The sequence below is a fragment of the Podarcis melisellensis genome (assembly GCF_964234715.1).
Source record: "Podarcis melisellensis genome assembly, chromosome: 2".
Classification (NCBI taxonomy): domain Eukaryota; kingdom Metazoa; phylum Chordata; class Lepidosauria; order Squamata; family Lacertidae; genus Podarcis; species Podarcis melisellensis.
In genome coordinates this window covers 122,049,898-122,063,298 of record NC_138529.1, presented here as the reverse complement: position 1 = coordinate 122,063,298, position 13,401 = coordinate 122,049,898, and the positions used below count along the sequence as shown (strand labels likewise).

Here is a 13,401-nt window from a genome sequence, read left to right as displayed (position 1 = left end):
GGGGGAAATATAAAGCTTAACAAAAATCTGCCACTTCCATCCAAAACTTTACTCTGGCAGCAAAAGGGGAAATTTCAGACTCAGGCTTCAAAACAGCGAGATGCGCTTTTCTTCCGCTGCGTTTTAAGCCACTAAACCTTCGTTCCTTCAATGTATCCGGAAAGAGGAAGGAAGTTTCAAGGGGGGAATAACTGTCTGCTGAGGGAGGGGGCTCCCCCTCTTCGCCCCCAGCCTGCATCCCGAGGAGACCTGGCAGCCCCCCAGTAAGGAGACCCCCCTCCCCCCAATAAAAGCCCCCTCCAGCCCCCAGCTCCCCTTTGCAAGAAACATCCCTGGTGTCTGAGGAGCCCCATGAAGAAACACACAGGGGGGAGACAGAGAGGAGCCCCCGCAGCCCCTTCCCTGGAGGAGACCCCTCCCCTCTTGGGCAGATCCAGCCCCCCCACCCCAAAAATATCAGCTGCCCTTTTCCTGCTTCTGTTTTCGCTCCGTCTCCGGCTGAGGCTCCTGCCTGGGGATGGTTTACCTGGAGACAGACTGGTCATCGCCAGGGCGCTTTCTCATTGGCCGAGCTGGCAGGGACTTTCCCGGTCCGCCAAACCCTAACCCCTGGCCGCCCCCGCCCCACATTCACTTGGAGGGCGAGCACCCAGGAGGAAGGGGCAAGGGACACTTGGGCTTGAGTCGCCCCTCGCCCACCTCGGCCCAGGAAGAGCTGCAGAGATGGAGCCCAGAGGAGGAAGAGGAGGAGGAGGAGGAAGAGCCCTTTGCTGCCTCTGGGCGACCCTCCTCCTCGCCCCGCCAAGGGGGGCCGGAGCCCTGAAAGGTCGGGGGGCGCAGGAGGGAGCGGGAAATGTCTGGGGAGGGGTCCCAGGAGGGGAGCTGGGGGGATATGGGGAGAAGGATTGTGTCCCTGGGCGTTGCTTGTGGGCAAAGGAGGAGGGGTCTCTTCGGCTACAGGGAGGAGAAGCCCCCTCCCCACGACAGGTGCAGAAGCTGCACCCGGGAATGCGGCGGGATGGGGGGAGGAAGGAAATTGGACGTCCCCCCCCCCCGCCCAGGAAAGAGTGCTGGGAGGTGCGTGGAATGGGAGGATGACGAGCAAGAAGGATTTAGTCCCTCCTGTAAGGTGGGCTAGGTTTTTTTAATGAGATTGGGAAAAGGTGCAAACAGCAGCTCCCACCACACGCACACACCTAGCTTAGAAGATCTGAGTCTGTGCCCCTTCCTAGCCTGTCCTGTTACAAGGAGGAAAAGGGAAATAAAACAAGAATTATTATTCCTCTCTGTGGGCTCGGCTGCCACAGAGACCTGCCTGGTCCGGAGGAAGGAAATTGGACGCCCCCAAAACACGAGGGAGGGGAGGGAGGATCTGAACCCTCAACTAAGCTGGTCCAGGGGTTAAAAAAAAAGAGGGGGGAGGACTGGGTGCAAACAGCACCCCCCACCCCACCCACTGCCTTGCTTCAAAGTTCGGGATTTGTGCCTCTAAGCCTTTCCTGTTGGAGAAGAATTGTTCTTTCTCCTTTATAGACTAGGCTGCCAGAGAGACCTGCCTGATTCAGAAGCCCCCAGTGGTCACCCCCAAAAGGCATCAGCCCCCCACCTAATGCCCCCCCCCAAGACAGAGCGGTCTGTCTCCTCCCCAGCAACACATAAGGGGCCAGAAACTTCGGTGGACCCTAAAAGAAATCTCTGAGCAGAACCCTTATAAACGCTGAGGAAATCCTTGAATTCTTGGTTTCACTTTGGGGCAAGGAGCTCAGGGCAGAGTTACATCCTTGCTATATTCACAACAACCCTGTGAGGAGTCATGGATTGGTCTCTCAAAGGATTCCTCCAACTTTCTATCTGCCAGAGTCACCCCCCACACAAATGCCCCTCAGGATCACCTTTGGGGGCTGTTATGGCTGTGAAATGAGAGGATTTTAAAGTCTGTGTGTTTGGGAGCAAATGAAGCCCCCCCCCCGTCTTCTTAGAGAGCCTTCCTGGTGGTGGCCCCATTCCGAGCAATGCGGCAGGTTCTCCCTCATCCTGCTGCGGGGTCCTAAAGCCTCCCTCTCTCTCCCACCCCTGCAGTGGAGGACACCCTGGTGGAGCTGGACTTCTTCCAGGAGAGCTTCCCTTCGGAGAAGAAGTCCGGGGAGTTCCTGCTGGAGTTTGACAACGAGGAGATCCTGCACGTGGACTGGGAGAAGAAGCAGAACGTCTGGAGGCTGCCGGACTTCCAGCGCTTCACCAGCTTCGAGGTGCAGGGCGCCCTGGCCAACATCGCCGTCATGAAGAACAACATGGAGGTGCTCATGAAGCGAAGCAACCGCACCCGTGCCCTGAACGGTAGGACACGCAAGGGGGGCAGGGGAGAGAGCTGGGGGTCAGGCAGGGGGTGGTCTCTTGGCTTCTGACACGGAAGACCCTTCAGGACCCCTTTCTGCCTCCCCAGAGGGAACTCTGCTCCAGGGAGCCAGTCCTTGGCTGACTGAGACAGGCTAAAAGGGAAGGGAAACCTGGTGGGAGGGGCAGCATTGCACTCTGTACAAGCTCAGAGGCATTCCCAAACCTGAACACCCGGTGCAGAAATACCCACAGCACCTAATTGCTATGCTTTCCATTTCTAGACTGCTTCAAATGGGTTTTAATCCCATTTCTTTCTCCATCTCCTTCCTCAGTTGCTCCTACGGCCACTGTGTACCCAGAAAATGCCGTGGAACTGGGGGACCCCAACGTCCTCATCTGCTTTGTGGACAGGTTCTCCCCCCCAGTGCTGAACGTCACCTGGCTGAAGAACAACGAGGTGGTCTCCAAGGGCGTGGAGGAGACAGATTTCTACCCCAGCGTGGACAACACTTTCCGCAAGTTCTCCTATCTCCCCTTCGTCCCTGAGCAGGGAGACATCTACGTCTGCCAGGTGGAGCACTGGGGCATCCCAGAGGGAAAGATGGAGAAGATCTGGGGTAAGCACTGGGCAGGATTGGGGCTTTTCTCTGGGACTTGAACTCAGAAACCCAGATTCATGGCTCATAAGAAACAAGTTCTGAAGATCAGATAAATTTATTCAAATGAAGTACACTTGCAGTCTTGAATAATTTGTTCTGCTCTTGCTAGCCACCTTTTGGGGGTTCCTTGAGTTAGTTTCTCTCAGTTTAACTTAAAAGTGTGTGCATTAAGGGCTGTGGGGCGGGTGTGTCAGGACTCCTGGGTTCTTTCTTCCGCTGAACACACTCAGAGAAACAGAGTCCTCCCTTAGCCCTGTCCTCTCTCTCCCTCCATCCCAGTTTCCAAGGCGCCCTCTCCCATCCCGGAGACGATGGAGAACGTGCTGTGTGCCCTGGGCTTGGCCTTTGGCATCCTGGGCATCATCGCTGGCACCATCCTTTTCTTCAAGGCCATGAGGATGAACGATCGCAGGGGCTTCATGTGAGTCGAACCCGTTTCCCCTCAGGGGCTCAGAGACAAATTCAAGGGAAGCCAAAGTACACAGCAAAGGGGTGGGGTGGGCCTCGTCCTGCCCAGAAGGTGCTCAGCCTCAATACTCCCAGCTCACCATCTCCCTTCTCCTTCCTTTTCAGATAATGGAGGATTCCTTTCCTGACAGCCTCTTCCTTGAACCCTCTCAGCTCAGCTCCTTTGCCAAGAGTCTCTTCTGCTACAAATCAGCTGGAAGGAGTTGCTTCCTCCGTGTGCAGCTTATCCTTAGAAGCTTTTCGGATCATATGCTTAGCTTTTAAGAACAATTATGATAGCCAAAGGTGCTTAGGCAGACTTACATTACTTTTCTCCCTTTTATGTTTCCCTCTTTACAAAGAAATTGCTCTGTTTAAGTAAATAAGAAAAGTATATGGTTTACTCACATTATAAGTCTTGCCATATGGTGCAACATTTACAGCTCCCTCTATGCAGGTTCTGAAACTCCCTGGTGCCTTTGCTTCTGGCTATCTAGTAATCGTGCATTTCATAGAATCATAGAATTGTAGAGTTGGAAGGGACCCTAAGGGTCATCTAGTCCAACCCCCTGCATTGCAGGAATCTCATCTCCGACAGAGGGGCATCCAGCCTCTGCTTGTGGTTTGGCTGCAGATCCTCCCCCAAACTCCATGGTTGACTCAGGATAGTTTTTTGTGGGGGCTTCCTGCTTTGCCTCGCCTTGCATCTGCGTGGCTCAAGGAGACCCCCTGCCAACAGAGTGTCAGGCATACTAATTCCTATCTCCACCCCACTTACCCAAAACCATTCACCTCCCTCTCCAGTTTTTGGAGAGAGCCTTACTCAGTTCCGTGCATTGCACTGCAGGAATACACCCCTCAGGTGTTTACTTAATCACAATGAGGATTCATCCAGCTTGTTGGGGAAGCGTAGTTGCAAAGAAACCCCAAACACCTTTCTTGTCCACATAAAGCAGGGTTGTATCTGTCAGTGTGGAGGAAAAGATCCCTTCTTCTTCTGCAAAACTTTCCCAATGGCTTCTGTGCAGCCCAATTGCTGTTTTTCATACATGCTCCCATATTTCCAAAAGCAATGAATAAATCTTACAGTTTGTTGATTTGTTTCTAGTGCTGTTTTCTCTGCCTATAAGCTCTGGATATATTTATTATTTTAAAATGAAAAGGTGAACCATTGAGGAAATGGGTAGCACTGCAACCAGAGTGGCTACACTGACTCCTCGTGTCTCTAGGCCCAGATTCTGGGAGATGATCAGAGATCAGGAGAGCCAGTGCTGGCCTCCCTGCCTTTGCCCTGGACTGCCTGACTGTCCCCTGCTGGGAACAGGATGCTGGGGCAGGGCGACCCTGATCAGCAACAGGACTCTTCTGATCTTCAAGGCCTGCTGTGGGTTGTGTGATGCCCCAAACCGTTATCCTACAGGACCCATGGATTCCCTCTCTGGGGGAACAGATGAGAGGAACAGAACAACCCATCCCCTTGTCCTAAGATGCCTCACCAGATCAAAGCACCTGCTCTTCCTGAGACTGGAGTGAGTGATCGGGGGAAGAAGGAGAAAATTCAGGGTGGATGAATGAAGGTCTTCTTCCAGGGGCAACAACACTCTAGAGAGGTCAAAACAAAAAAATTCCTTCCAGTAGCACCTTAAAGACCAACTAAGAACTAACTTAGTTGGTCTTTAAGGTGCTACTGGAAGGAATTTTTTTGTTTTGACTATGGCAGACCAACACGGCTACCTATCTGACTCTAGAGAGGTGTGTGTTTCAGGACATGCAAGGTCAGGATGTGACCCAGTCATCCTGGCCAAACCTCCATCATGAGTTGACTGTGTTGCCTGGAACATGCCTTAAAAGCCTCAGAGAAGGATTCACTCTTTTCTGGTAGCTCCCTGTCTTGCCCCTATTTTTGTGTGCCTCATTAAGATAAATTAATGCAAGGAGTTGTTGAGTTCTTTCTCACCCCCACCTTGCAAGAGTCTCCAGAAGGTAAATGACACCACCGAGTGGGGTTTGGGAGAGGCGTCCTTCCTGGCGCCAAGCCTTGAGCAGGAACATCACAGAGGCCAACAGACAAGGCCCGGCTTGCTGTGCAATCTCATACCTTCTTCTGGATCCCAGATGGTGGGATCCAAATTCGGGGGGAGCCAATTAATGCAGCAAGACAGAAGAGAGAGAGAGAGAGAGAGAGAGAGAGAGAGGAGGAAACTTTGGGTCAAGATCTCGGAATACAAGATGCTCAGGGATGGGCTGCCAGGGGACAAACTGGGTGTGAGAAATGTGGGTTTTGTGGACCCTCAGAGGCACTGAGGCTAAAAACTTCAGATCTATATTCCACAACTGCTCCCATGAGAGAAAGGGAGAAAGGACTGCTCCACTGTAACGGTAGCTGCAGCTTCATGTTTTTGCTGTCCTCTCCCCAATGTGAAGGAGAAGCAGAATAACCTCCCTGCAAGCAGGAAACTGGGGCAATGGCTTGGCCTGCAGCCTTTCTCCCTGCTGTGCTAGATTTCTCCTTGCAGGCAGTGCCAATGTAATTTGGGTGTGCATGCAGTGCAGCTCCTGCCTGAGGCTGGGAAGGAGGCCTCTTGGAGGAAGAAAAACCAAGAGGAGGGGGGCAAAGGGGGTCCCTGGACAGAAGCAGGACTTCTGGGCCCATAGCACATGTCTCCCTCCCCCACCTCTCCCTCCTTCTGCCCCCTTATTTCTGGCAGCAGAGGAGACGCTGCAGAAAGGCACTGGGGGGAGTTTCGCTTCCCCCCACTTGGAGGCCTGGAGCACAGCTCAGCATTCAGGGAAATGAAAGAGGGAAGCTGGCCACGATCCAGGAGACGGAGGTCAACAGGGAGCGCAGCAAAACCTCCTCACAGAGAAGTAGCTTCCAGCAATGGCTTAAGAGGAATTGCCGTTTGAGGGAAGGACCCCTTTGGGAATGGCTGAGCTGAATGGAGTGGGGCTGGGCAAGCCCCATAGCATCCCTTGCTAGAGTAATAGGGGCTCCTTGGCTCAGTGTGGAGGGAGATTTCCTTGGAGAGCAGCCCCCTCCCTCTTGCGTCAGGAGAGCAAAGTGGGTCATCTCTTCCTAAGGCAGGAGGGAGGAGGAAGAGGAGAGAACGGGCAGAGACCCCCCCAAGTCCTCAAGGCTATGGGGCACAACCCACAGGGGAGGGTGGGGGTGTTTCAGGTCAGGCAAGGCCAGGATGTGGCCCAGTCAGGCTGGCCAGACCTCCTTCATGAGTCGGCTGTGGGGCAGAGACAGGTCTCTTCAACCTTTCCAGACCCAAACACCCCTTTCAACCCTGTTACGGAAATTAGGGACGGGGGCACATCTTTAAAGTTACATATTACAAATATTATGCCTGAATGTATCCTTCCAAGTTGACAGCTCAGGGAAGTTACCTAGCTTTAAAATAATATAAAATCATCTCCTTTCCCAGTTTCCTCCATTCCAAAGCTATTTTCCCCTTGCAAAAGGACTCCAGGAAGTTCTCAGAGGTGAAAATTGCTGGGCTCATTGTTAGCCAAAGGAAGCCAAATCTCATCACCTGACTCGTCTCAGGCCCCAGTTACAGATAGGTAGCCGTGTTGGTCTGCCATAGTCAAAACAAATTCCCCCCCCCTTCCGGTAGCACCTTAAAGACCAACTAAGTTAGTTCTTGGTATGAGCTTTCGTGTGCATGCACACTTCTTCAGATACACTGAAGTTTCCAGACCCTTCTATATAGTGAGAAGGTGGGGAGGGGTATTACTCAGAAGGGTGGTGGGAATGGGTGATTGGCAGATAGCTGTGATGAGCCTGTTGACGACTCTTAACGACTGCAATAGGTCTTACAGGAAAAAGCAAGGGGTGAGAAGGTGAAAAATGGCTTTGTCATTGTCAGGGGTTCAGGGAGAGAGGCGCAGATGAGGGAGGAGACTGAGAGCGAGGGGGAAGGATCCCAGGGCGACGAGGAAGAGGATGACAATGACCCGAGGTTGTCCATGAGTCCCTCCAGTGAATCGGAGGATTCCCAAAAGGGAGCCCCCCTGGTCAGGCCAAGGGGAGCCAAAGGGGGAAGTAGTCAGGAGCAGGGAAGCGGCGGGGGAACCCCCAGTGGGAGTTGGAGATCGGGACCGGCTTCTCCGCCGGAACGGAGTGAAGGGGGTGGAGCTACCAGTGTGTCAGACGGAGCAGAGCAGGAAGCAGAGAGGGGAAGGAGATCGGGGCAAGACGTCCTGCCGGAAGGGGCGGAGAGTAGTACCGGGAGCAATGTAACTGTCGAAAGGAAGGTCAGAAGCAGCGTACGCGCGCCAAGTTCAAATGTGGAGGCGCGCGGAAGTGAGGAGAGCCCGGGGGAGGAGCCTGGTCCCAAAGCACGAAGGAGGGGGGAACAGGCGTCAGAGGATTCAGCCTCTGGGGAATCCCGGAGGGAGGGAACACAGGGGGGCAGAAAGACCCTGCGGAAAAGGAAGGAGAGGAAGAGGTGGTCCAGCACAAGCCTCTTAAACTGGTGTAGAGGCGGGACTGATTCAGAGGGGACTTCAGCGGTCTAAGCCTAACAGACGTAGGGCCACGCGCCTCGGATGTGAAGCTAACAATGTTCTTCAATAAAAGCTTCTGTATATAAGCTGGACTGGACTTTGGTCTCTTGTGAGCTGGGACCTTGGGTGGCCCTGACAGTCATGTATAATGAGATAAGAATCCAAGGTCTTTGTTCAGACCAGGTGTCTCCATGGTTTTAAGTTTGGTGATAAGTTGCAATTCAGCAGCTTCTCTTTCCAGTCTATTTCTGAAATTCCTTTGTAGTAAAACAGCTACTTTGAGATCTTGTATAGAATGTCCTGGGAGATTGAAGTGTTCTCCTACTGGTTTCTCTGTCTTGTGATTCCTGATGTCCCAGGAATCAGGCCCCAGACATGCAAAGGAACTTCTATTGTACTTTTGGGTGGTGGGTACTTAAGACATATTTGTCTATGCTAATCTTATACCTGAGTCTTGCCCTCCCATGTCTGCTTATGCTAATCTTGTACCAAGGACTTGTCTGGACATGTTTGCCAAGGTTAACCCCTCCCCTTCGAACTGTATTCTGGGATGTGGTGGGAAAGTTTTAAAAGTCTTTGTTACCCCATCCTCCGGGTTCAAAATTTGCTCTTTGAACCTATTGCGCAATAAACTTTGGTCTACAGCTATTTGCTCTGGTTGGCTGGGCTCCTTCCTTTATTCCGCAGGGACCCGCGGGCTCTGCCCGACGAGCTGGGTGACTGAGCAGCCTTGCACCTAGAATTTTCCTTAACACCACAGACAGTTTCAGGAATTTCTGTCTGAACTAAATGTTGCCTATGAAGATATTCTTTTTTAAAAATAAAAATAATTATTATAAATTTTATTAGTATTTTCCATACCAAACCTTGGCTTTTAAGGTATTCATTTAGACACTCCCATTCCTTTTTCACCTCACTTTTTGGTTTTTGTCTTATTATAGCTGTCAATTTGGCTAATTCTAAATATTCTTAAAGCTTACATAACCACTCTCCCCTAGTAGGTAACTGATTCCCTTTCCAATACTTGCTGCAGACGTTGCGTATAAGAAAAAAATAGTTTTTTCTTTTGGAATATCATCATTTAAAATTCCTAAAAGGAATGCTTCTGGCCTTTTACTATATGATATTCTTAGTATTTTCTTTATTTCTTCATGGATCTAGGGAGAGTTTTGAAACATTTTAATGACTTACTTTTATGCTTTCAAAAAACAAAGAAGCAAAGGTAAAGCGACCCCTGACCATTAGGTCCAGTTGTGACCGACTCTGGGGTTGCAGCGCTCATCTCGCTTTATTGGCCGAGGAAGCCGGCATACAGCTTCCGGGTCATGTGGCCAGCAGGACAAAGCCGCTTCTGGCAAACCAGAGCAGCGCACGGAAACACTGTTTACCTTCCCTCCAGAGCGGTACCTATTTATCTACTTTCACTGGTGTGCTTTTGAGCTGATAGGTGGGCAGGAGCAGGGACCAAGCAACGGGAGCTCACCCCAAGCTCAAAGATGCAGAATGGAAATGGCACCTTGCCTTTCTGACAGATGTAACAGAGCTACTCAACAGTTTCAATGTTCAACTTCAAGGAAAGGGGAAGCTCATCTGTGATATGTTTTCACATATGAAAGCATTTCAAGTAAAATTAGACCTCCTCAACTGAAGGAGGAAAACTTCTGCCATCTCCCTACAACTCAAAACCTGTTGGCGGAAAAACCAGCAGTTGCATTCCCAAACAAAATGTGTGGATTTACTAGAAATGTTGCAAAAGGAGTTTCAAATTAGAATGAAAGCGCTTCACCTCCATGAACAGGGCATATAGCTTTCCCGGAACCCATTTTCTGTAGACATTGAAATTGTTGATCCGATTTCCCAAATGGAAATGGCCGAACTACAGAACTGTGACTCTATGAAAAATGTATTCAAATCAATCAGCCTCACTAATTTCAATGCATCTTTCTGTTATCTTAAAGCACCAATGCTGCAGCAAGCAAAGGCTATAGCAGCTAAGGCAGCTGCTTGTGGCTGGAAAGCCAAACAGGATGTTTGTGACTGTTGCCATGGGAACAAAGGGGCAGTCCATTCTGTACTGAGCACCGGATGTTAGCTCAGTGTGTGTGTCATATGACCCGTACTGGAAGTACATGGGCGGAGTTTATTCTTACTGCTGTGGAGTGCAGACATGTTTCTCTGTACTGATATAAGAGACAGGAATAAAAGATGTAAATAGATTTCTGTCTGCTTCTTTCCCCTCCCTGGGGGACACCAAAGGGGAGAGAGGAAGAACGGTGTGTTCCTCTCACACATCTGAGAAGAATCGCCAAGACCTCGGCTGCTTATCAGCAGTGTAGCAGCGGGGAGGTCGCCAAGGAATATCTGCCGGTGCCTACGCTGTAGCACATTCCTCTGACCGAGGCAGAATTCCAACAGTGGTAGCAGATGCCGGTTGCTGGTTTCTTCGATCCATGGAAGTCTGCAACAAGGAGTGGCAGAGCTGCTGTTTTCATCGCTCCATGGAAGCCTGAAGTGAGAAAGCTGATCCTCTGCATCCAGTAGCTGACCAGAAGAAGCTGACAGCCAAGCCTCAGGAGCCCAAGGTATGAGATTTTTGGGCTTAAAAGAGTGAACGCAGATTGATTCATTCTCTGCTTCACGGGGAGCAGCGTATGGGAAAACAGCTCCAATTGAGAAGAGGCCTGCATTCCAGACATTCTTGTGGTTTCCTGTCCAAGGAAAGGAATGCACTGTTGCTAAGCAACGCCCTTCAGTGAAGGCTGTGCCTCAGAGAGGAGAAGTGAAAGTTACAATTGAATGTTTTGACAGTATCTCATGAACTGTTGGAAAGGAACTTTCCAACGCAGCCAGTGTTGAGAGCTGCCAGGTGGCAAAAGCATAAACAAACCAGCTTTTGGATTTTAGAGGCTTGTGTTTGAGAGTTAATGCAAGGACTCAAAATGGATGCTAAGAAGGGCGGAGGCTTGCCTTCTCCACCCCTCCTGACCAATGATAATTATTCATCTTGGTCTATTAAGATGAAGGCCCTGCTGCAGAATCAGAGACTGTTTGGGGTAATTGAGAACCCCATTCCTGCAGCACCAACGCGTGTTTGGGAGTCACAGGATGTGAAGGCCAGAACGGCTATAATTCTGTGTGTGTCAGACTCGCAGCTTATCCATATACATGATTTACAGCACGCGAAAGAGGTTTGGGACACTTTGAGAAGGACACATCAGAGAGATGCAGGTTCTTCAGCGTTGCTGTATTTTGAGAAGCTGACCAATTTGAGGCTTGCGCCTGATGGAGATGTTCAAGCGCACCTGACGGAAATGAAATATCTGCGTCAACAGATGGTGGAACATAATTTCCGTTTGCAGGAGGAAGTGTTTTGCTTCATGGTGATAAACAGCCTGAATCGGACTTACAAAACCGTTGCCAGTCAGCTGGGGTCCCTCCCAGCGCAGGATTTGACCTCGGAGAGGGTCTATGCAGTTGTGCTTAATGAACATGACAGACTTGCTGCCCTGGAGGTCAAGGACAGGGGGAGACAAGAACGGAGTTCTGACACCCCCACTGCTGTTGCTACTGGAGAAAATGCTGTAGCTTTGAACGTTGTCCGATGTTACAATTGTGGCCAGACTGGGCATCTTCAGCGGTACTGTAAGAAGCCACGTCAGCACAGAGGAGCCAAGGGGAGCTCCACGAAGTCTGAGGCATCAGGCAAAAATCATACCAAGCCAAAGGCAGAGACTGCAAAGGCTTTGATGTCGCTAAAAGCCACACCAGAAGCGGGGAACTTCTTCATCCTAGACGCTGGGTGTACACAGCATATGTGTGGACACAGAGGACTATTTTCGACGTTTAAGAAGCAAAGCTTCGCTGTACAACAAGCCAACGGTCAGAAGCTGGAAGCCACCGGGATTGGAACTGTGTATCTTGAGAGTCTGAACTTGACTATAAGCGATGTTTACTTGGTTCCAGAATTGAAGTTCAATCTGCTCAGCGTTTCACAGATTGCCAAGAAGGGACTAAAACTGTCCTATGATGATGAGAACTGCGAAATCTACAAAAATGGAGAGTTGTATCTTTCTGCCAAAGAGAAAGATGGACTGTATTTGTTGACTTTTGATCAAAGTGATTACATGGAATGTAATTCTTGTGATTCTAACGTGATCTCTTTTGCAGGTCTGACCAAGAAGAACACCAAGAAGGTGACCCTCAAGGGTTGACAGAGCATTTCAGCTGATGTGATTGGTCCTCTAGCACCATCTAGAGGCAATGCAAAATATTACCTTGTGTGTGGATTCTTTCACAAATTATGTCTGGATTTATGTTTTGCAGAAACCAAGAGAAGCCTTAGAAAGGTTTAAAGAGTTTTGTGACAAGGTTAAAAATATGCATGATGCTAATATTGCTTGTCTTTGTACAGATGAGATGCCACTATTTCTTTCACAGGATTTCCAGAGGTTCCTGAAGAAGAAAGGGATAAGACACAAAATTGCTAGCTCCGAAGAAGCTTGGAAAAGATGTGTTTGTGTTAGGGTGAACAAAGAATTGCAAAAGGGAATGGAGGCGCAATTGCTAAGTTCACATCTGCCACATGAGTACTGGGCTGAGTCACTAATGTCATTTACTTATACGTGGTTGAGAAAGGTTTCAAAAGAGTTGGGAAGTTCTCCTTTTGAGAAACTGTTCCATAGAAAACCTTCAGTTGCTCAATTCAAGGTTTTTGGGTCTCATGTGAGAACAGAAACTCCAGGTGGGGTAAAGAATGCCAGAGGCATTTTTGTGGGTTATGAAAAGGGTCTCTACAGAGTAATTTTGTCTGAATCTGGTCAGGTGATTCTCACAAAATTTCTAGAGAGTGCTCCTGAACAGGAGAGAGTGATTGTTCACACTTTTCCCACTGGAGATGATTCTGATTCTGATGATGATGAGTTTGATCTTATTGAGTTCAGTAGTACTGATGATGACAGCGATAGCTCAGACAGCTCAGTTGTCACAGTCATTGAGAGGAAATCTCAAATAATGACTAGACCCTCAGAAGAGGAGGATGAACCACTGATTAAGCTTAGTGCTGGTTCTCCAGAGAGTTCAGAGGCTGAACCAGAAAGCAGAGAAGAGCAGCACCTCTTACGTAGGTCTGAGAGAGCAACGAAGGGTGTACCACCCAAGAGGTATTCAAAGGAGTTTGCCAACCTAGCTATTGCATGTGTTGCTGTTGTAAACGACCAAGGACAAATTGAAGCTGTGTCTGAGTCAGAGACAAAGTCACAAAAGAGAGTTCCTAACCAAGGTAATGCAGAAGCACTCATTCCTTGGAAGTCACACAACCAGAGAGGTACATTGGTGAAACCAGTGGCGGGTAGTTCCAAGGGTGGAACTGAAACAACAGGGGAATGTTATAAGTATAACAACTGTTTGTTTTCTTCTCTGGATGACGCTTTGCTTGCAGCACGCA

At 49.8% G+C, this 13,401-nt stretch overlaps 2 protein-coding genes across 2 annotated transcripts in view; one reads left to right on the top strand and one right to left on the bottom strand.

The window, feature by feature from the left end:
- The window catches only part of LOC309364627 (uncharacterized protein), a 77,526-nt gene that overhangs the window by 51,722 nt on the left and 12,403 nt on the right, over nt 1-13,401 (bottom strand). The gene's annotated exons all lie outside the window — the stretch shown is intronic.
- On the top strand, nt 621-4,540 carry LOC309365108 (HLA class II histocompatibility antigen, DR alpha chain-like). Its single transcript, XM_081903269.1, has 5 exons — nt 621-826; nt 2,080-2,337; nt 2,670-2,954; nt 3,276-3,417; nt 3,570-4,540. The coding sequence occupies exons 1-5, from the start codon at nt 724-726 to the stop codon at nt 3,571-3,573; spliced, it is 792 nt and encodes a 263-aa protein (XP_081759395.1). The 5' UTR covers nt 621-723; the 3' UTR covers nt 3,574-4,540.